The following is a 23,475-nucleotide window of genomic DNA, read 5'->3' as shown; positions in this document are numbered from 1 at the left end:
AGAAGTGGGGGGGGGGGGGTTGAAAGAAAAATAAAGAAGGGATGGAACAATCGCCGAACAGAACCAAGAGAGGATACAGGCACTCCCTTTGGTTATACTTGAGTGAATTTTGGATTTTTTTTTTCATTCTTGGACTCTGGGTATATATCGCTGAAACCAAAGTAAATACAGGGTACCAGTGCGTTTCCCTTTGCGAGGAATATATTTTAGATTCAATGTTTAAGCAGTGACTGGGATTTAGATTGGGGGATCTGTGATCTACATTTTGGTATTTTTTTTGTCTACCCTTAAGCTCTATCTAGGTATACGAATCGATAATGGACCATGCACCCGGTGGGCCAAGAGTTGAGGCGTTCTACAAAATCTTGGCAAATGGAATTTCAATCCTATTGGAAATATTTTCAATTGGACGAACACGGAGATTCGACAACGTTTGGTATGCATTGGTCTATCCTCTGGGTCGGTACCCGTAACTCCTATACACATATATGCCCGGGTTCATCCCCGTAGTATTTATATTCACCATCACCGTAAAAGCCACCCCCTTGGTACCGGAGCGTATTCCACCCTGATGGAAAATACGAGTAGCGACTAAACCGTTTTTTCCCCCAAAATCATCCCCCTCGGTCATTTTGCTTAGAAAAATTCCAATAATTTTTTAAAGCTTCTATCCACCCCATTAGTGAATTGAAAATGAAATCCAAAAAAAAAATTATTAAAAAAACCACCCAGAACCCCATATAAAAGACGAGGTCAAAAATCACTGATATCAGATTGTCATAACAAAAATGTCATAAATCCAGCATCCAACCCTCGTTCGAAAAAACATCCCTCATCCTTCATCATCGAATTCCTTCGATATCTGAGATAAGCATCCTCCCTAATCCCCTCTTAAATTCCATCCCCACCAAAATCTCTACGTCAACCCCCCACCTCGTCAACGATCCCCAAAGATCTCGTCCATCCCCATCCACGACCCCCAACGATCAAGGGAATCGGGTCGAATGAAAATAATGAATAAAATCAAAATCCTTCAGATATAAAAACGATAGAGATCTTCAAGGAAAATATCTGTAGCCACCCCCGAGGATATTGAACAGACTAAGATGACGGAAGCTGAGCAATACGTGGAAATGACTTCTAACCATGAATCCCTGACCCGTCCAACTGGACCTGTGCATCCGACAGACGTACCGACGCTAACTGGCTTAACAGTTGTGAAGCTGACTAGGCCAATGGATTAGGCAACTATGATCTATGGTCGGCAATCAGGCAGACCGTATGGAGAACCAGATAGTCAGACATATAGGCATCGTCCATGCATGCATAACATATGTATACCGTATCGCTGATATGATCTGACAGTCACTTTTACTATTAAATTTATGAGGATGAGTCGTCCTGTGTGATCCCACCTTTACATCATGTCCCAGACCACGGCTATAAGTCTAACCAGCTCATTCACCGACAATCACTCGAATGCCCAACAACTACGTATCACATACGAGTACGCACGTAACAAGCATAATCGGACAATTAAGATCCACGCGGTATATATACATATATACACGAATGATTTAATTAAAAGTAAATAAAGACACGTAACTTCCGTCCCGTTAATTAACATATATTAATATATGTAATTACAGCTGTCAAGCAGTCAATATGTTTACTGATCTATGACGTATGACAATGACTGATCGATCATTGACAAATGGCCTTGGGATCGACAGAAGATCATTGATCGATCGGTCGATGGATTTTACAATCTGCACATATATATATATATATATATATATATATATATATATTTGCAGCCAATGCAACGTGATGCATTGTGGGAATATGTCAATGACTCTACTATTCATATCGGACGTTGTGAGCTCACCTTTATTATTAGGATTTCTATGGGTTCACGTGTATATATATATTTTCTTCTTATCCCACGCTCTTCCCTATTCGGACTTAACTGGTCTAACTTATAAGCATCTATATACCTATATGCGATACATGATCATTGCTCCAAGTTAGAGTCTGCTGACTATCATCTTCCTGACTTGGTCCATCATACGGATGGTTTCTCTCTCTCTCTCTCTCTCTCTCTCTCTCTCTCTCTCTCTCTCGGTCTCTTTGTCCAGCCGTTCGGTCATTCTCTTGGCTGGTTAACTCTCACGATCAGAATCCAGCATCTACGAGTTTACCTAATACATCCAGCATTATCCGTCTCTCGTTTGACGTTCCTGGAATTTCTTAGCCTACAAAGAGGAGTCCTGGCTAATACACCGCGAGAGGCAATCAATCAATCGCTACAGTCACGCCGATCCTCCTTAAATGTTAAAGCGACGTCCTCGATATCCTGCGCCATTACGACAGTCGTAGCTTCCGTGAATTTCTCGGAAGACAGATATAAAACAGCACGGATAAAAGACAAGTCGCCATTAGAATTGACGGGAGAAAAAATTTTTGGCAGGAAATCCAATAAGACGCGATCAAAATTTATGCTAAGCGAAATATATAATTATGTATTATTATTTATCTTGCGTAACGCCGATGATCGACGCGTTCAATTGTATCATTGACAAATATTCTTAGTCACTGATTTTACTTGACAGCTGACCACGTGTTACCGTGTCACTGTGTCATCGGGTACTCGAGTCTATTTCTCATTGGCAATGATTTTATTCGCCGATCCAAGGATCCAATTAGCCGGCGTGCAGGAAGTCCTTGGTACGACGTTGGACGAGTTAATTATTATCTATGCGGAGTCCGGGAGTATTTTTAATTAATTGACCAATTAAAATCTCTATTGACAATCGAGTAACATGGCAAGTCGTAAGATGAATTTGATACGATTTTTACCACTTTTGGGAGATTCAACGAGACTGGTTGCCAAGGTTACGTAATTTTGTTATTTTGATAAAAAAATAATTTTTCACGTATTACCGCGCATCGAACGAGGATAAAGATGCCGGTTGGCTCGATCGAGGGTTGCGCAAGGGACTCCCGGAGATACGTCCTTTTGTAGGCCATCCGGCGCGACAGGCTGGATTAGCCAATTGTGGCATAATTGCCAGCTGCGAATCGATTCGGATTCCTGAGGATCGCAAAGGCCTGCTGCCATTACTGGTAATAATCACGGCGTCATCGACCCGACGTCTACGTTTAGCGTCTGCGCGGCGGCCAATGGGGGCCTTTCGACCGGTCGGGGAAAATAAGGATATTCATGTATACCGGCAGGGACGAACGAAATTGATGAGGATCATGGGAACGAGGATCGGAAGGACGAAGGGTGGCTTCGCGTGGCCAATGGAGTCCGCAAGGCCTTCTGCGTCTGTAAGTCATTCTCACGAGACTTAATGACGATGACCCAATGAACTATCATTGCTGGCCAAGTAGCAGGGAGAATCGGTAAAGGTGTATGGTGGGTACGAAGGACTGGCACGACAACTGTGACGGGCGATGACGATGACGATCATCGGTACCATGACGGATGACACGATGAAATAGGTGTTTGCGCTTTCGTAATCATTTTGACCTCAGAGGTCATGATCTATGGTTGAGATTCAGTCAATGACATAAGCCCATTGCCGACTGTACACAGAATTTCAATACAAGGATTCTATTAATGCCTAATATCGCTGGCAAATGTTACCGCGTAATTTTGGAATTTTTTTTTTTCGAAAAATTCAATAGGTCAAGGTATCTCCTATCGATAATCAATATTTGCCTTTTTTTTATTCCGGTTGAATCAAATATACATATTTCTATGGCTGTTTCATTAACACGGTATAATATGAAATTGGAAAGTACCAAAGGACACGATCTCCGTATGCTTTAAGGATATACGCATGGAGTAGGAGATTGTAATATATGATTTTTGAAAAATTATATTAAATATTGAAATGTATATATATATTTTTTTTAGCCGCGCCAAATCATTAATGACAATGACCCTGTGACCCCTTGGTTATCGATATATTTTATTATACGTTCGAACCCGAAGGTTTTGCTGCTGGCTACGCTCTGCCTCGTTAAAATATCCTTTTTCGTGGAACCATCGTAATTTATCAGGATATTATTTATCGGCAGGTTAGCATTATTTGCAGACGTTTAAACCACCCCAACCCCGATCTCTTACATGGCCTTTGTTATTTTATCCTGACTGCCAAGGATAATCGGTCGTCCTGCGGCTGAGAAATGGGCGCCCGGGTCAAAGGTTAACCGGTCCTTCGTTCTGGAGTCTTTCTAAAGCCGAGCGATATTCTCGATGGAAATGGACTGTATGCTCAAGTTCATTGTCCTGGACCAATTTCATATATTTGCTCCGTCATTGTCTTACTTCTTTTCAAATTTAATTTGAATCTGTTTTACCGACACCAGCAGTATCGCCACTATTGGTACTATCGTTAGCGTTGATCATTAGTAACAATGATAATTCTAGGTCATCCAAGTTTCCTACATTTCAGTCATTCGACGCAGGAGCCAACCTTGGTGTCGGATGCACCTGTAAATTTATTAATTATCCCACTTACCAACCAGGGGTACCATCAGCGTATATATTGGCTGTGCACCGGAAGTGGCCTTAGCGATCAACTGCAGTTGTGGCAGGTAGTCGATGAAACAGTTGGTATCCGGTACCAGTTGCCGTGGTCTGACTTCGATCTCGACTGACACCGAGGATTTCTGTAGGATAGCCTGAAAGAATGGAGAAGGATAAGAAAAAATGAGAAAAAATAAAGACAACGCTAATTCCCCTATTATAATTAGCAGAGTAGACAAAAAAAAATTCATGAGGATCCTATGCAATTTTTTGCCAAAAAAAAAAAAAAGAAAAGAAGACGTTTGGCTGAAGAAGAAAATAAAAAAGAGACAGTCGGCATGATACAAAGAAAAGATCTTTTCTTGCCTTTATCACCGTCCTCGACACCTCGAGAAAATATTTATTCTTAGTCAGCACGAATCCTTTGGTACTTGACGCCGTCTTTTCTCATCTTTGAATCTTTTTTTTTTTTGGTTTTCCCCCTATTTTATAGTACAACCCGCCTAATTAGAACGTCTGAGCAACGATTAGCACCACTCACGCATAAGCGTAGAACGTGACCCTATCACGAGTAAACTTTGTCCGGACTGTACAACGGGTTGGTTAACAACCCGTAAAAAAAGAAGAACATGGCTAAATCGTTACTAGGAAAATAATAAAATTTTCGATTATCAACCGATTAATTGATCCCTTTATCCTTGTATCTGCGAGAAGCCCGTGATAAAGCTAAGAAGTTCAATCGCACGTGTCAGCCGGTAGTTTAGACAGGAATTCATTCCGCAAATTGCGATACGCCTCGCGCCCATTGTTGCGGCTCTGCCTCGAGTAACGAGCAACTAATGTTCACGAGGCTCATGCCAGTAGAATTACAGAGGCGCGGGTACTTAGCGCGTAGCCATTGTGAAGCCAGATAAGCCCAGTTCACCGTCTCGTTACTAGTTACGGTGTAGGAGCATTGCATTATTTTTCTTCCCCTCCGTGCAACACTTCGTTTTACTTTTCACGGGATACCAGCCAAACGTGCACTCTCGTTCTCGAAGTCATTCTCACTAGGGAATTTCATTTTCCCCCAGACGCTAATTTTAACGTAAGTGGCTGCAGTCACGGAGTAACAGCGAGGCAATGCAAATAACGTAATTCGTCGTTTTGAAATGGACGATGGATTTTTGAATTTAATCCTCGAAATTATTTAATTCAAAAGACCTCACGATTCTACCGCAGGAGACGAGCCAAAAGAGGCACGCAAGGAATCCACGTGGATTCTAATTGCCGAAGAAGCCTCATAGAATGTTAAGTAACCAGAGGGCCTCATTGTAGTATCTGACCCGTACGTATTCGCAAATGTCAGACACGTGTCCTAAGCGACCACGAGGGAACACGTCCACGCGTGGAGCACTATCGGACATCGGCCTGAAACAAAAGCGAGCTCTTATTTCTCCAGTCGGACTCTTCTCTTCCGTTAACCCTGGACCCCTTACTTATTCATCCATACTCTCTAGGCCATAATAAATTTCTTAAGTCACGTAATCCACGTGCGATAGACAAAAGTCTGTTAGTAGTCCGGTCCAAGTCGTCAGTTACCCCTTTTAGCACGGAAGATAAATATAACATTATTTCTACTCCCATACACCGAATCAACGAAGAAGACTCAAATCGTCCACTGAATAAACGGCTGCACGAAATTTTATTAATTTCAATTCGTATCCTCGGAAACGAAGAAAGTCACTAGGCAAGTCGTAAAAGTAACTAGATAAAAAGTCCAATAGTTAATATGCATACAATAAATTCAGATAAATCACGTAGATCGATACGAGAAAACAAAATTATCTTTACAAAGGTTCACCGACTCTTATCTCATCCAGTCGTTATCTACGAAAGGCTAGGGAATCTCGCTAGGGTTTTCGTGAAGATTCTTATCCCTAGGGAAACACGTGTTAACAGTCGGACTTAACGGTAGAGCAGGTAGACGAACTCGATACATCCTTTACTTTCTGCCTTGGCTCTAAGGTGAGCACATGAGCTGTAATGATGGAAGTTACGTAGTAAAAACATTTTTTACCCAAAAAAATTTCTTCACTCACAGCCAGGAATCTAGGGATATTTTACAATCGTAAGCGATTCGACTGTCCCGATATAAATGATTCATTACACAATGGCAACGGCTAACTCCGAATCAAGGGAATGAACTCTGCTTCGAACTATTTATAGATTCGTATAGCAGCAATGACGTCTACGAGTCCCGTTGTCCCCTTGTCGCGTGTATCGGGATGAAACGTCACTATTTCTTTTTTATCTTTCTCCCTCCAGCCATAAATTCCATATACCCTGTCTCTCTCCCGCGTATCTATTTCAACGTGTAGCTCCATTGGTATCTGCAGTAATTTCTTTTTGGCACTGAACTCCCTCTCTCCCTGTCTTCTGGTACCGACTGCTATACACTCCGTTCAATTTATTCTTCTTTCTCTTATCTCTTTATCTCCATCTTCCTCCCACTCCCTATCTCCCTCTCTGTCCGTCTACCGATCCTGCCGGTGCGTGAGAACCCGCCTTGGATCACGCACTGCGCCTCTGACGCTCGTGCATATTAAACGCCTGGCAATGCCCCACGAGCAACGGACAAGACTTATTTCTACCTGGGCGATTATCGATGCGCGACACACGTGGAAACTTGAGCCGCACACGCCATTCGTACTTGCCAATTGGCATTTGCCAATTGGTACTTGCCATGTGTTACACGTGAGTATACTGAAAAGTGACAGTCGCGATAAACGGTGGAAAGAGAACCGAAAAAAGTTACTAAGCAGTGGGACGAGAGTAAAAAAAAATTTTGAGAATCTTAAAAATTTCGAAAAATTAACAAAAACATATGTTCAGGAAAATCGATAAAAAGACCCAAAAAAAAAAACAGCAGCACGAGAAGAACTCAAAGAAACGCCCGTCTGATTACAAAACTTCGGACTCGCCTTAAGCAGTCGAGTCTGATGACTATTTAATTATGAATAGCATTAAGACTGACGAGCCCCGTTCGTACGCCCCTGTCGAGGTCCGTCAGACTTAACGCAGACTTTTCTTACGGTATAGTCCCTGCATAGGTAAAAGGCACTAGAATCCAGCTTTGCTACCGGATAAAATGACCAAGGACCTCTTTCGACCCAGCATCCATTCGGTCGATACCGTAAATCAGATTTACACACTTTGTGTAACATCTGCCGCCTGCCCTGCATCTGCCACTAGTTTCTATGAAACTGCAATTTCCCACTCCCGATCCAATTTACCGAGTTCGGACCAACGTTCCAAAGCGTAACCTCTCGCAACGTAAGTCCATCGTATCCGAGTAACGTCCATCGAAAGTGCATCCGACACGGTAAACATGACTAACCTAAAATAACCCCGCTAGTAACTCCCCCCTTCGCGATCCTCGTGAAATTGGCGAGAACGCGTCCACGTAAAATTCAGCCAAGATGCGAGGAGGAGCCTCGCGATGTATGTTAAAGTAATCGCATTCATAAATGCAACAGTTGCGCTACAGCGATCCTCCGTGTAATAGCGTTCGCAAATCAGATCGCCTCCGGCCTAGACCCATAAACAACACCCACGTGAAGTTCGTCCAGTACGAGCGTTTTAACCTATAGATATATCGATATAAAGCAAGAAGAGCAGCAAGAGAGTGGAGGAATACGCAGCTGTTAAGTATACGTAAATGACCGGGTATATGATATAACGATATTATATCCTGGCTCAGGACATCGGCAAGGACGTCGTGTCCTTTGAGCTCTGTGGTTAGCGGACGACTTCCGCGCGACAGAAGTCAGATCCATTAAGGCTCTCAGGGCCCCTATTATTTATCATCAATGCGCATGCGCACACGTCTTGGAAGCAACTCAAGTTTTACTCAATGGGCATTTCTATTGGACGTTATTATATTTTATCCTTATTTATGTATCATACGTACATCGGCTGACGTATGACTTTCTTGATATATGTTTTACTTGGCATACGTATATATATATATAGCTATTAGATACAGGGATTCACTCCTACGGGATTACTCGAGTGTCCTGCAGCAACGATGCAAACATTTACATTGTCACGAGGCTTCGGGCTTTTGCATGGGAAACCGGCTGTACGGGCTGAAGTGCCTCTGGGAAGACCACGAAGAAGGGTGTTTGCTTAGTCGATGACTGAGCTAATACCAGGGATGAGATGATAAGAGGGGAAAGGGGGAGGAAGTGGGGGGAGGGGTCAGTCAAAAGAAAATTTCGAATTTTTTTCTCAAATTTTATCTCCAAAAAATGTGCAGTTAGGTGCGGAGATTTTTAGGGGTGGAATTATGATTTTCATGTGACGTAATGAGGGACGTGTTCTCGTTTATGTACAGCCACCACCAGGAGCTGGCTATTGGTCAACCCCTAAAATGTTAATCCCCGTATCTTGTATCGCCGCACCCCTCCATTCACTAGGTACGGGGATGAGGAGGGTTATCTGGCTGGTGCAGACAATAGGAGGGAAAATGGACGACGGATAGGCAGATCCCGTGGGAGTTTTGGTACGTCACCCTGTAATATTTCCAGGATAAAAGTTTTAATGGCACGGTCGGTGTCTATGGTGCACGTTGTCATGGGAATAGGTTGTCATGATGGTGCCGACTATGGAATATATTTTACTGTAGGAGCTTATGGGCAGTCGGGTCTCTATGAGGAAATTGCGAACGCATCTGTTATGGGTTTATGATTCTCGTTACATTGTCAACCTTAGTTCCGGTCGGTATGGAAGATTTCGTGATTACGTATTTATAAGTTTAACTCTGATTGCATATATTTTCGATGTATACGCGCGACTGTTCTACTCAAATGGTGAGATCACGAGAATGGACACCCGGTAGTTGCTTTCAGTCCCACTTAATGGGAGTCATAGATCGAAGACCCCAAAGCTACCCCTGCGAAATGGTCACGTCCATTAAGAACCCGGCAGTGGAATTAAGTGAGTTTCATAAATCCTAACGAGGTTTATCTTTTATTAACGACCTAATTTCATCCGGATTAATTCGCACGGACCCGAAAATGACGTCCTAGATTACATATATTTATACGGGTATATATTTATAAGCACCGTTCACACCAGGGAATCGTAATCAACAGTCAAATTCACGGGCGCAGACCCACATGCATTTTACATACAAAATAGCGCGTACATTCGTATTCACCGTGCGATACGGACGATTACGCGGAATCGCCAAATGCCCGATAAATTATCCATTATGCGACACTGGGACTTGGGAATTATCGTAGGCGAATTTGCCAGTAAATACGTTAATACGAATCGTCCAAATTTGATCGTTGGAATATGCAAATTTTTATTATCATCGTCATCACTCTTTACCGTCGCAGAAAAATAGCTCGAGAAATTGGACGAAAATTGAAAAAAAATTTTTTACGAATTTTTTTTCATTTTGAAAAATTCATTATACACGGTACAATTCTTCGAAGGGTCTCTTTAAGTGGTACCTATAAAGTACAGGATGCTTTCGTTTCTCCTTGTAATTGCTTCAAGGCTCTATGGTTGAAAGTTGAGTAAAATGGTGACCGCTCGGTAGTCTAGAGCGGCGCTAACGGAAGATAATTAGTTTAGAGTAATTAGCTGCTCGGGTTCTCCACTCTCGCTTGGCATGATATCCAAGATATATATATAGAAAGAGAGAGGTAGACGTAGGACAGAGTACACAGTCATTGCTTTCAGAGAACGAGGAGGCTTTTGCCATAAAAGATAATTGCCCTTTGCTGTAATTATACTTCTTGCCTGAATCTTGTCGGAGACAGATTTTTGGTTTCGAGCATTGAGTAAATTCCAGAAATGAGTATCGGCGTGAAAATGCCGGTAAAATAAATTTAAAAATGCCTGTACGGCGTACACTGTATATATCGCACGTACAGTCTGTGTAGTAAGGTAATCCAGATATTGGTGTAGATATCGTAAAAAAAAAAGAAAAAAAAAATTAAAATAATAAATAAAATCTCCAAATGATTACGTAATTTTAAATAAGCAACAGGAAGTGAGGCGAGACCGGAAGTGACATAAAATTACAGTTTGCCAATATTTTCAGGTTAGTTAAGGATTTTCAAACACGACCTTCTCTTCGCGCCAAACTAACGTACTAATCGAATGACAAACAGTGGATCTATGTCTGCCGTAGTCTATGGGCTTTGGCTTTTGGTCCATGGTAATAATGAGGATACCTAAGAGATACTCTTTATTTTACGTGTTATTACCAATTAGCGAGAAAAGGTCATTGGCCTCGTACGATAATGGTCAAACAGGTAGAAAGTCTTAGCACGCGCCGGATTGCATAAGTATGTTAAACGGATCAGTATGGTAATACCGCGAAGGATAGATTTTTTTAAAAATTTGACAGATTTAAGAAATCAAGGTCGAAATTAAATTTCGAGGGTATTTTTATTTATTCCAAAAAATTAATGACCGGTTAATCGCGTTTGTAGTACGAGATACGAAAACTAAAAAGTGGATGCTGATTATTGGCGGCCTTGAGATGAGGTAATGTTTGTCAAATTGATTTTTTTTCTTTTTTTTTCCTTTCCTTCGCTTCAAGGTACCTATTGCAAATATTCTTTTTTTGGCCAATCATCTTTGCCCGAATTGTAAACAGCAGTGATTACGTCAAATTGCGTGACGTTTGTTTTTTCTTTTCATTTATATATTTCTTATCACTCTTATTCCTTTCCTTCGTCATTTTTCAGGCGATTTAACCGGCTGCCAGATATATAAGGTTTTTTGTTCCGGACGTATTCTATGGATTGGATTTTTGCCACGTCTCTTTGTCATATATCCTGTAACTAATGGAGAGCTTTTCGTTCGAGATGGTTTTTCGTACGGTAGGTAAGCTATGCGAATGGGTGGAATTCCCCAGGGATGCTAAAATCTCGGGAAATTCGCCAATGGAAAAAAATACGAGACGTTTGCGAAAAATCTTACCGACTCGTAAGGGTATCAACCTTTGGTAGTAATTGGCCCTTAGGTCGTCGCGACGTCGACGTCGTACCCCTTCTCCCCCTCAATATGATTCTCGCCAATCTCAACAGATACAATTTTCCATTAAATTCGCAAGGAACGAAATCGACATTATTAAATGCAAAATTGTGCAAATATTCAAAAACCAAATAAAATGAAGTTCCACGTGTAAAAATAATGTAAAAAAAATAAATTAATTTCACCAATCTACATCATAACCTCTATTTGCCAACAGACGAGCGAGTAAAGTTCGTAACGAAGTTTAAGGCCTTAATTAAGAGCCAGGACCCCAACTACATTTCAAGGGATTCAATTAGGATGCTGCAGGTGGGCGTCTAATGGACCACTCACACTAAATACAATCCGTGCAAGATTCAACTATCCCCCGTAACTCCAGAAAACGTCATGGCACTAATGATCGAGTCATGGAAGTGATAGAAAAAATTTCGAAATTAAAAAAAAAGGCAAAAAATAAAGAAATATTAAAATGCCGATGATCAGTTGCCAAAGGCTTCCCTATAAATCCTTTCACGTGTTTCATTAGCATTATCTGGAGACTTGCAACGAGTCGTTAACAATCATCGACGATTCGCGCGAAAAGGTCATCCGTGCAAAAGTGAATGACGTCACTGCAACGCTCGATAGAAATAAAGAGACAATTCCCGGATCAAGTATCGATTAACTGTTGCTGATGCATAGGATGCATATATGCAAGAGACTGCGAATTCCTATATCCTCTAACAAGCTAAACAGACAGAGTGACGATCTATCGAAAGATCAATGGAAAAAATCTAGCATCCATAAAAAAAAAAAAAAAAAAAAAAAAAAAATTATTACAATATCCACTAACAGCGTATATCAACGGGAAATGAAAATTGCGCAAACTTACTATCAGCCAGGATTACATGCAGTAGGATACGGCGGGTTATAGCCGTGCTTGTAAATATGCATGAAACGACAACGAGGAATAAAGGCGGCCTTGCGCACCCGTCTACAAAGCGTACGGCTGGTGTTATTTATAAACCTGAAATTGGTCACGGTTAGCGTTACGTTTCCACACACGAAATACGTGGCTCCCCTTCCTATTTGTTTATCCCGTCGAATTATTTGTTGACGAACGATATACAGGAGGCAGATACCGATCTCATATTTTTTTTCCTTTATCAATACTTTTTGCATGTCATTCATATACGGTCCAAAAATTTCCATCTCAGCCTTGAACGTATGATCCACATTCATTGATACCGTTATGCCGTACCAGTGTGACGAAAGCTGTATGAAGAAAAGAATTGAATAAATTTTTATTTACCCATGAGTTTCACAGATGGCGCCACTAATAAGCTTGGACAATGCCCAAGTCTATTCTGTCTGGTATCGTGGGCGAATAGCCGAGCCAGTCTATGCGTTAGAATTGTAGTCTATGGATAACGCGAAGCTGCGAGAGTCGACTACGAGCGGATGGGCACATCTTCTCATCGGAGGAGGCAGCCATAAGGAAAGGAAGGACTATGAGTGGAATAAAATAAGCCGGGGGAGCAGCGTACGTCATTAAGCCGGTTTACAATTGTCAGGCAGGTTGCGCGTTGAGCTTTAACCCTGTCCTGGTTAAATAATTCAGCGTAAAGGTACGTGCGAAATTTTCAGATCCGTTGCTTCGCGTTTCTCGGCTGTTATTATTATTATGTTTTTCCTCTCTTTCTCTCTGTCTGTCTGTTCGTCTTTGGCCGTGACTGTCCTTCTTCCGCCTTATCACTACCTCTAATTGAAGTCTGATTAAGTAAGGCACGGATCAAGTAAACAGCACGTTGACCGTGCACGAAACACAGTGACATAATTTCACGGCTTCGATAATTCGTTTCCGGTTCTTTTCCAGTTCCGAGTACTCAAAGTCTTATACGTGTTTTTATATATATATATATATATATATACACGCTCGATCCGGTTTTTATAAACGAGTTTAGCATCTAGGTGGCCCCAAAATGAAAATCTGGATCTCTGCAGGAAAAGTCTTTACGGAAAGGACGTCCACTTTGAGTGTGGGAGAAGACCGAGAATATGGAGTAGCGGCCATTTTTTATTTAACTTCTGGATCCTCGATAGGTCTGATCAAGATTTCTACAGTAAGTATCAAAGATATCCTGGAGCGGATATATAGGGCCGATTGTCCACCTTAGGGCCATATTTGATACTGGCTGTACGTTTGAGACCTCGTTATCGGAAATACAGGAGAGTTCGGTAAGAAGGCACGAGTAGGGGGAGTCAGGAGAAAGAGGGGAAAGGTTGGTTGGAAATTTCAGGCATGAACTAACATTGTATAAGAAGTGGTACACTCGTGTAAGAAACAGGACTCTATCTAATTGTGGCAACGTAAATAGGAGGTATCGGACAGTCACGATATATATATATATATATATATATATATATATACGATTTAATAGAGTCGCCATCCGAAGGGAACCACTTGATCCTGAATTTATACCTATAGAGGGTCACCAGAATCTTGGATACCATATCCACAGGGATAGTGGAGAGCAACGTTACCCGGGAGTATTTATACCGCTGTACAGCGTAGAAGGGACGTTGAACCGTGGGGGAGGGCGAAAGGGGGGTGTGTGAATTTATTACAAGAATTGGTAAAGGGGGTGACAAGGAATATTAAAAAAAAAAAAAAATAAAAAAAAACGAACGGCAAAAGTCGGAGAAAATAAAGATGGAGTCGAACGTTGACGTAGGACAATGGGTTCTTGGCGACTACTTGAGACCAACCCCCCGGGGGGTTTCCAAGGAGCGATCAGTCACACGAATCTTTCCAAGAAAGCCACAGGAACGCAGCTGGGTCTGTCGCTTCTATACGGTGTGTATGCATAAAATTCTGTTGCACAGCCGACAGCCTAGTATTTGAAAAAAATTGTTTTCCTTATTTCGTCGACCCACTGTCTTCCGCAACTTTATTTTCCTCTTTCTCAAAGAACTTTTCCTTGGCGCTTCTCGATTTATTCAATTTTTTATTTACTCCTTTAGGGTTCATTGCTTTTCTCCTCGTGTCGATTTAACCCTTTTTTGTAAGGGTCCCAAGGGCCTCGGCCATTCTCCAAACTGTATGGATATATAATACGGCATAGCGTGGGCGATAAATATGGGGAAAAAAAAGGAGGAGAGAAGCTGCAATAAATAAATATGGCCGTGTCGGGGTTGGAGGGTAGAGTGAATTTTGCGTACCTGTGCGAACCAAGGGAACAGCATCGTGCAGAGATTCGTGCACGGCCGTAGTCACCTACCAGGGAATAAGATACCGGGCGGCAAAAAAGTCGAGTAAAATAAAAAGGAAGGAGCAAAAGGGGCCCCCCGAAAGAGCCCTTTGGCGCTGCTGTCGTTGTAATCTCTTGATTTAGTTGGGCTTAGCCCTATAATACGAGCGTGTCTCGTAGTACTTTGTCGGTGGAATATAAGAGGGTTGGCGAATAAAGAGAGAAAAAAAGTAATAATAAAAATGGCCGCGCCAAAGAATCCTCAGGAGAGGAGGTACAAGGCGAAAAGTTGAGACGTACGTTACAGGCCGTTCTTAGATTCAAAGAAAGGATCACGTGACTCGCGTGCCTGGTGTTAAAAAAAATAAATAAAAAAAAAATATGCATTGTAAAAAAGACCTTATCTTCTTTTCAATTCGTTTCTTTTTTATATATATATATTCCGTTCGATACACCTCGACGAATTATTTATTTATATACCAGACATAGCGGATTCCTGGATACTCAAATGACTCTAGAACCAGTCGATTCACGGGGATGTCTCGAGGAATGAATTACCTACCGGATGTTAAAGTCTATAAGAACGGTACTCGGATACGTGGGAATTCGACAGATGAAAGAGTCTCCTAGAGATTTGTCCGTCCGAACTTGGTTCGATTTGACTCGTCTTATATCTCGAGTCACGTAATAGATTTGTTCAGCGGATGATCGCCCTGGGCTAGGAAGATGACGAAATTAGAACGGAACGACTCTCGCGATCGAAGCTCACCTGAACTCGCTGACGATGATGATCCTGCTTCCTCTGACACCTTTCCAGCTCCTCCTTCCGTTCGAGTAGCGAGCGTATGTCACCCGGGGTCGATGGGGTCAGCGAGGATTCCTCGGTGACCTCATTCCTGACCAAGGTGGACGATGATCTTCGTCTGAGGTTGTTCGAGGACTCGTCCTCGTCCTCGCTGTAACTTTCGACCAGAAGCTCGGAGTCGCTCTGTAACCCATGGATCATCGGGGACAGTTAGACAAGCATATTTCTTGTTTACTCGCGTGGAAAATATTTATTGCCGTTTCACGTAATCCAATCAATTCCCTCACCTGTTCCGGCGGTGAACTTGGCGAACTGGCGCTAGATGCCTCCACCACCGAGACGTACTCGCTTACGCCAGTCTCGCTCTTCTGCAACTTCAGCACCGGAGTCTCGAGACCGCAGAGGAAGACCTGACCGAAGAAGAGTATCTTGTTGATCCTGAGACAGACCTGCGCCAGCTCCTGCGATAGGAAGATTGACATTGATAAATAATATAAGAAAAATAAAAAAAGGTCTTATCAGTTCTTATCAGTGTCTTACAAGATCCTCATTTTTTCTGTAATATACAGGATCCTGAAGATTGGACATGAGGGGTGTGAATCCAGAGAGGGTCGTGTCCTCGGGCAGTCTGAGTAATTCCAAATCTGTAAAAAAAAAAATTCCCTAGATTCTCAACAGTTCGATTTAATAGTCACGCTCGAGGGGCCTGGCGCAGATTCGAATCACGCGTCAATTTATGGGCGATCTAGTTGAAATGCAAGAATACGAAATTCTTCATGTTCCGCAAGGTTAAGAGAAAACCGAGGATGTTCACCTCGTCCTACAGACTTAGAATCCGACGCCTGTCGATTTTCCAATTCACTGTACAACGCCCGGGACAATTTTATATTCCCCACGTGTAATTCCATCGTGTCGTTTAGCGTCTCCATCGCGGAATCCGCATTCCGCGGCCTGGTTCGCGTCGATAAACCGTATCGAGTGGTAATCGTGTATCTTGACCTAGGGCAAGCTCAAGAAAACCGAACCCGCTCAAGTCAACGTACCCGAACGCCGATCGTTGAGCGACTTTCGCGGTAAATTCGAAATATAATTTCAAAAAAAAAATTTTCAAAAAAAATTTCCCAATCGAAACACATACCGTTACCAAAGCTCGAAAAGAATTATTCAGCCCGAATAAATGTCAGGTTCTACGTATCGGCGAGAATTAAGCAGTATTGATTCTAAAAAATTAAAAAAAGAGTCCCAAAAGTACACGGGGCATACATGTTAAGAGTCGACGACAAAAAAGTCCCCAATCTTCCAGAGCACAATACGCATTCCTTTTCACTAGAGCGTGTTGCAACGTTCAGCCTGGTATACGAGCAGCGTCCTCCATCACGCTTCTTGTACCTTTTATCCAATTTATCCATTGTGCCCGTAAGGTGTACCAAAGCCAGACTTCACGTATACCAACATACCAACCTAACCTACCTACCCAAAGTATATAGGTATTTATGGTACCTAGTATGTACCCGCGCGAACGCCCAGCAACGGCCAAATTGGCATTACGGTACACGTTAGCCTGGTCCCGTTAGTGTCGCTACTCCTTTCCGAAAACACATCCTTCACATACTTATCCACGGAGCTCGTAAATCTTCACCAAATGGATACCACGTGGAGTTATGATAAACGTACTACAGGCAATACAAATAGCATTGCCGTCCAGCCTGCATTTTGAGGTTAGAAAGAAAAAAAAAAAAGAGCCGGACCTGGTCATCAAAGTGTACCAGTATCAAGGACGTTACAGAGGTCAAACCCATGGGGCATTACCAAGCAACGTAAGTATCCCCAGGGTAATTCGACGATCTAGTTACTTTTTAATACGACAGACACACCCGTTTCCCCTAGAACTCTAGGGAAAGCTTGGGAGCAAGGTCGTCAATGAAAACAGGAATAACTCGGACTGATCTCGTGTCGATATTTTCTCGTCCCATATATGAAAGAAGCTGGTTATTTTTTTTTTCTACCAATAGAGGTTAAAGCGTCATAGGGAATTTTCGTCCCACTCGCCAGAAGGGAAATCCACTGTAATTCCGTTCGGTTGCCAGCAGATACCACAAGGCGTCTCTGCGTGCTGCCAGTAAATTGTAGAAGCGTATACAGAGTCCTCCCGTTGGGTATATGGCGGACGCGGATTTACCGTTACGCAACCGCGGCCACTAGAGGAGCGCCGGGTCAACACACTAGGGATTTCTCGGTACTTTTTTCATCCTAGGGATTTTATCGAATAGACCCTAGGGAACCGCGCGCACAGACGTCCGGGGGGACGTGGATGTTTATCAGCGTTTAAATAATTGGTTCGAATTCTCCAGGCTTACCGTCTGATATGTCCTTGTCGTTCTTAGGGGTGACCAGGACGTTCCTTGGATAAGGCAGCTTCTCCAGGAGATTGACCGTCGTCGCCAGACGACTCCACGCGTCACCCGGTGGCCTACAACACACATGTCCACATATCCTTTAACCGACTCGACCTCCGACACGTGGTTGGGGTATTCTAACAGTGACCCAGAAATTTCCCTGACACAACACAGGTCTTCCTAGTTCCAATGCAAAAGTATATCGAGGCGGGATCGAAAACATAAAATTATACCAAACCAGACTTCAAGTCCGAACTGACCTTACTTTCGAGACCTCCCGAGTCAGCGGACTTAATGGCCGAGTGTTAAGATCACTGGAGCAAATCTCCTGTGTCAGGCGAACAAGTCCCTAGGGACTGGAGCGAGCGTCGTACGCGAGGCAGTTTGGAAAATTCTCAATGACTGCTTCAGCAGGAATCATTGTTTCGCGATATGGTAACTTCTAGGGAATTTTTTTTTTCTCGTGGGAATCTTAGATGGGATTTACGTAATTTTTTTTTTTTCTTCACGTTTCTCTCCCTCTCTCCTCACTCTTTTTCATACGCGCGCGTCATCATCGTCGCTCCTCTCTCGATCGCGTTAGCCCGGTACAGAGTATTGCGATCCGTCTCGCTGAGCGCGTCCTTGCAAGGAGACGCTTGACTCATGTAATTGTTAATCGTTAACGATAATTAACTTATTTCAGTACGGCGAAGCAGGGGGATTGCGTAAAGTGCGGTTACGGGAGCGGAAGCCTTGGGACTCCTCGTAATGGCCAATAGATTAAAATCGCGCATAACACGAAGACTCGGGGCTTTTTATCTTCTCTCTTTATTGTTATATTACTCCTATGTGCCTTTTATTCTTTATCTTGACACTCAAACCCGCGAACGCTCATTGCTACTGAAAACTTTATTGCACCTTGTTTTTACACCTTACCCAAGCGCTATGCTGATTTTACAACGTACCGAAGATAAGTGTACAATATTTCAAAGAATCTTTTTACTCAAAAAAATGTCAATACACAATTAAAAAAAAAAAAGGACAAAAAATCTCAAATCCAAGAAAAACTCCTCGGGACATCGTCCTGCCAAGGGCGTTCAGGTGGATATAATTTTTTACCCCCTCTGAGTCATCTGGTACCTCCCCCTCCCTGAAAATTCTTCAGGTTCTTAACGTCCTCGTCATCGCCAGCATCCTTATCCCATGATGCTCCTTCGTTTACAGCATCTTCCCCAAGACTGCCTCTGGCCAACCTTTCATTAGTGCGTCACACGGTGGATGAGTCACACGAAAATTTCTCATGGAATCTTATGGACTTCCGGTCCGGATTTTTTTTTGCCATACACTCACGAGAATTCACAGCATCCACGTAAACGTCCTTTTGGCCAATGAAGAATAAAGGACTACACGAACCGGCGGTAAAATGGCAAAATGGCAAGTCGGCAATGTTAAACGAAAAAGCCGTTGGATGTATGGATGCGTTTCTATGGAGCATCCAGAGATGCTGGGCATGGGCAGCGGACGGCCATGACCTGCGCAATCCTACCTCACGGCTCCTCCGCACGGCAGCTACTTTATACATCTCCCGTGTATAAGGTACTGTAAGGCTACTGGTGGTTTCACAATTGGTAAGAACGTCGTACGTCGTTTGAATAAAAAAAATTAGTCATATAATTTCAAATCATTCTATATACCTATATACATAAAATGATATGAAACGAGTCATCTTATCTGAAATTCTAATACGCTACGGATCAGACCATCTGATGTGGCGTATCGCGTGATGTGGGTGATTAGCGAAATTTCATGCAAAAATAACACCCCACTGAACAAAACAGATAGAAACCGTTATTACAGTATGAGTGATAAAAGCCTTGAGAGATGATAATTATTAGCAATCATCCAAGCAGAGGCTGGACTCGATTTACTAAAAACAATCGTGTTGCTGGTCAGAGACGCGTGTTATGGCAAAAAGTTGTGCGAATTAAAAATCAATTTTTCGCGAGGAGTACGAACCAAGAAGGATATCCTGGTTTTTGATGATTTGATTTTTTTTTCTAAGGATCATTTTATCCTTAATATTATTATTATCGACGTGAACATTCTAGCGTGATCTTTCGGCAAATGCGAGTATCGCACGGTTACCGACCGCGCATCACCGGATACCAGTATTAATACCGGCTACCATCTTCAGTACAAGGAGCAATACTGGTTCCAGCCAACCAGTGCCGTATAATAATATTAAAAACAAGGTAGTATAGATAAAAAAAAATTTCGCCAGAAGTTGCATGCATCGAAAATTCCAAACGTGCCAAAACTTAGACAAGGCTGATACTCAATAACAGCATAAATGGTGGTTTGCGCGCGGCTTAATAATTCCTGGATAATCAAGCACCCCGACCAGACGCATTTAACGAGATAACTTTTAATCCCACGAGAATTCGCGCAGCATCCTCTGGATTCTCGTAAAACTGTATAAAAATAAATATAGTAAGAGTAACAAGAATGAAAAAAAAAAACTCGTACCCCACTCTATAATCCGTGCAGGAAGGTGGTGGATTCCATATGGTACTGTTACACAGCATCCAGTCGCACCAAATCTGTAAAGATAAACGAGACGTCAGATACGGCAAATCACACGTGGCGACGAGTAAAGGCAGCAAGGACGATTGAGAAAAACCGCCAACAAATTTTCCCTAGGCTTTTTTTGTAGAAAAAAATGTACAAAAAAAATTTTTTTCCAAAAAATCTACCACCGACACATCCATCCCCCTCTGGACACGATATTACGTATTCCCATTTCGCACAACCGCGTCCTTGTACCGCGTCCGGCTTATCGGTAATATTAATGGTGGCTTGTCAACTGGAAATATCGTTCATGACAGCCATCCCGTACCAGTTCATTACGCGATAGTAATATATCCGCCGCCCGCAAGGAGGTCGGCGAACACGTCCAGGAGAAGAGGTACTGGTAGCTGTATCCAGGTCCTTGCCGTATACAATATACAATATACACAGGTGAAAAAAAAATGTACATAGAGTACCAAAATGAAATATAGGACATTGAGGGAATAGACCCTAAGTGACTGAGGTGGTAAATTAATAATGGTCCAGGTTGGCGATGATCAGGTCTTCGTGTCAATTCAACGGACGCACAACCTCCGGAGGCACCGTAGTCACACCTACTGGTCTGACCTTTATCGATAGACTCTACTTGTCTTGGGTGCATCGCGCTGCAGCTTCCAAAGGATGGGTGCATTAATCCCGTCGGTTGCATAATGAGACGGTACAAGATGCAGCCTCCGGTACTTGACATTGGCCACCGGTGGTAAGGCGTGGGTGTGCGAGGGATCCTTGCTTCATAAATCCTTGTACGCGCGTGCGTGATAAGTGCGACGATAAGGAGACGTAGAAAAAAAAAGAACCCTAAAGATGCACTGAAGGGATGATGTGAGGATTATTTTTATTATTAATTAAATAAATAATAATCCCAACCTTAATAGACGGCAACAGGACCTGCATGTCCTCGCCTACTATCAGATTCGGTTTTTCGTCGTTGTCCAATTGACTCTTCAGCAAGGATACCACTCTCTCCAGGATCAGGTTGAACATCTGCAGAGACACCACCAGCGCCCTCTCCTGGACCTCTGATCTGTAACCCTGCTCCAGCTGAGAATCTGCAACAGGAATAAGAGTTGGTTTTTAATTGATTTATTTTTTTTTTTTTTCGATTGTAAACAATGTCACTTTTTATATACAGATGCAACTTGGATGCACTCGGAAGTGCAGTATGCAATTTCATCAAGATTATTCTGAGATCCAGTAGCTGTTCACGTTACGGAGATGATGCAGGCGCCATACTGCAATCTATTCGATATTGACGATCTACGTCGTTACACGTTCCACGGTAGCCTACGTGACTTAAGGGTCGACAAAATGCATCATGGCTTTTTTCCCCACGACTCCCTGCTCCGTGGTAATAATCGATAAACCATTCGCAGCATCCGACAGTAAAAATATGGAACAGCCAGACTTGGAACCCTTATACAAAAGTCTATCTCGCTCTGGCAACAAGAGGGAAGAGTACCATTCTGTGGAAGTTAAGGTGTTTCAACAACGGGAATCTATTCTGGGATTTAAGAGATTCCAATTAATTTAATTAATTAGCTCTTAATTAGCTCCTGACTTTATTAAAGATTTTAATTCGATTTTTCACCGTGGCCATTCCAGCTTTATTGACGCGACGCTGTCCGGACTGCCGGAGACCGTTTTTATCAGCAGCGGAACCGTTCGATTCTTTGCATAAGTTACCTTGCACGTACCATAGGTGACTTGTAGACTGCCTAAAGAAAATTGAAAAATACAATAAAAAATCAATGCACCGGACGAGCAAGGATTTATCGAAGATAAGAAAGAACGAAACCTCAGGATAGATAAGAGTGATTATATCGATATACTCGATCATACTTGTATTTTATCCCACGGGGATCACTGGGAGTCCAACAGGTGTTAAAAATTAACCTCGCACACCCTGGACCACTATTCTCTTTTCTTTCACGCCACCCTATTTCGTCTATACTATCATTTATATGGCGTCCTGTATACCGTACCCTAATCCGTTATACATGATATCTTTACACTGTACTATAGACGCTTGGAGTTTGATTGAAGGGCGGCCCGGGGCCTGAGGTCAGCATGACTAATGGCCACGGAGAATGATCGACAACCCGATGGAAAAGATCGAAAGGAGTCGAAAGGAATAAAAGGGAAGTAAGAGGAGCAGGGGGGTGGACAGGGGGGCCGGGGGTGCAGGACTGTCAGATTCTCACGTATCCCTTTCCCGAGGATTCTTCATCGTTCGCTCTCCTCTGTTAAGGGTTCGGAGATGATCGTTATTGTTCTACCCAGTATACAGAGGCTCTCAATTCATGTAAACGGTGACATTTAAATATGGATAGAAAAAAAAAATTATTTCATACGTAAAATTTGGCACGTATTAAAAATTAAGGTCCTAAGGTCCATAGGAGTAATTATTATTTTTGTTCGAAAAAAAAAAAAATTTCACACACCTCATACAAGGTGTCTCGTTTGTTTGGAGCAGTTTGTCCGATGTCGAGTACCGCGCATGCGCGGTGCGTCCGAGAATATCTAAAGGCCCGGAACATTAATTTATTACGAGCCAAGGATAATAATTAGCGTTTAACCGTGAGGTCGTATGGGGAGGTCTGTGTGGTCCTGTGGTATTGGGAGTGTAAAGGGTAATTAGTTGGACGTGATTTATTCGAGGGCTTGACTAATTGCTAATGCGATCATTAGCCAAGGCGTGAGTTATGCCGTATATCGTCAAACCTTCTTCCACCCTTTGGGAATTAACTTACGTGCGAGTCTCGGATATCCGGTTTTGTTTTGCCTGTTGTCAAAATTTTTTTTCAATTAATTAATTTTTTTTTCTTTTTTTTTTTCGACAAATCATCAACTATT

General features: G+C 42.6%; 1 protein-coding gene across 6 annotated transcripts in view; it reads right to left on the bottom strand.

The window, feature by feature from the left end:
* LOC107266580 (telomerase-binding protein EST1A) overlaps positions 1 to 23,475 on the bottom strand; it is a 75,095-nt gene that overhangs the window by 6,344 nt on the left and 45,276 nt on the right. For all 6 annotated transcript variants that reach the window (XR_003059406.1, XR_001537451.2, XM_015737197.2 and 3 more), the window contains 7 exons: positions 21,490 to 21,671; positions 20,521 to 20,594; positions 17,974 to 18,086; positions 16,157 to 16,260; positions 15,904 to 16,077; positions 15,581 to 15,799; positions 4,533 to 4,695 (listed from right to left, as the gene is read on the bottom strand). Coding sequence is in view for 4 of the 6 variants with exons in the window: in XM_015737197.2 (XP_015592683.1) it covers positions 4,533 to 4,695; positions 15,581 to 15,799; positions 15,904 to 16,077; positions 16,157 to 16,260; positions 17,974 to 18,086; positions 20,521 to 20,594; positions 21,490 to 21,671 (1,029 nt within the window). In the remaining 2 variants the exon portion in view is untranslated. The remainder of the gene's footprint in view (positions 1 to 4,532; positions 4,696 to 15,580; positions 15,800 to 15,903; positions 16,078 to 16,156; positions 16,261 to 17,973; positions 18,087 to 20,520; positions 20,595 to 21,489; positions 21,672 to 23,475) is intronic.

Source organism: Cephus cinctus, unplaced genomic scaffold (assembly GCF_000341935.2).
Source record: "Cephus cinctus unplaced genomic scaffold, Ccin1 Ccin1_scaffold0022, whole genome shotgun sequence".
NCBI classification, from domain to species: Eukaryota; Metazoa; Arthropoda; class Insecta; order Hymenoptera; family Cephidae; genus Cephus; species Cephus cinctus.
The sequence above is the reverse complement of the archived record's forward strand: the minus strand, read 5'-3'. Positions and strand labels throughout refer to the sequence as shown.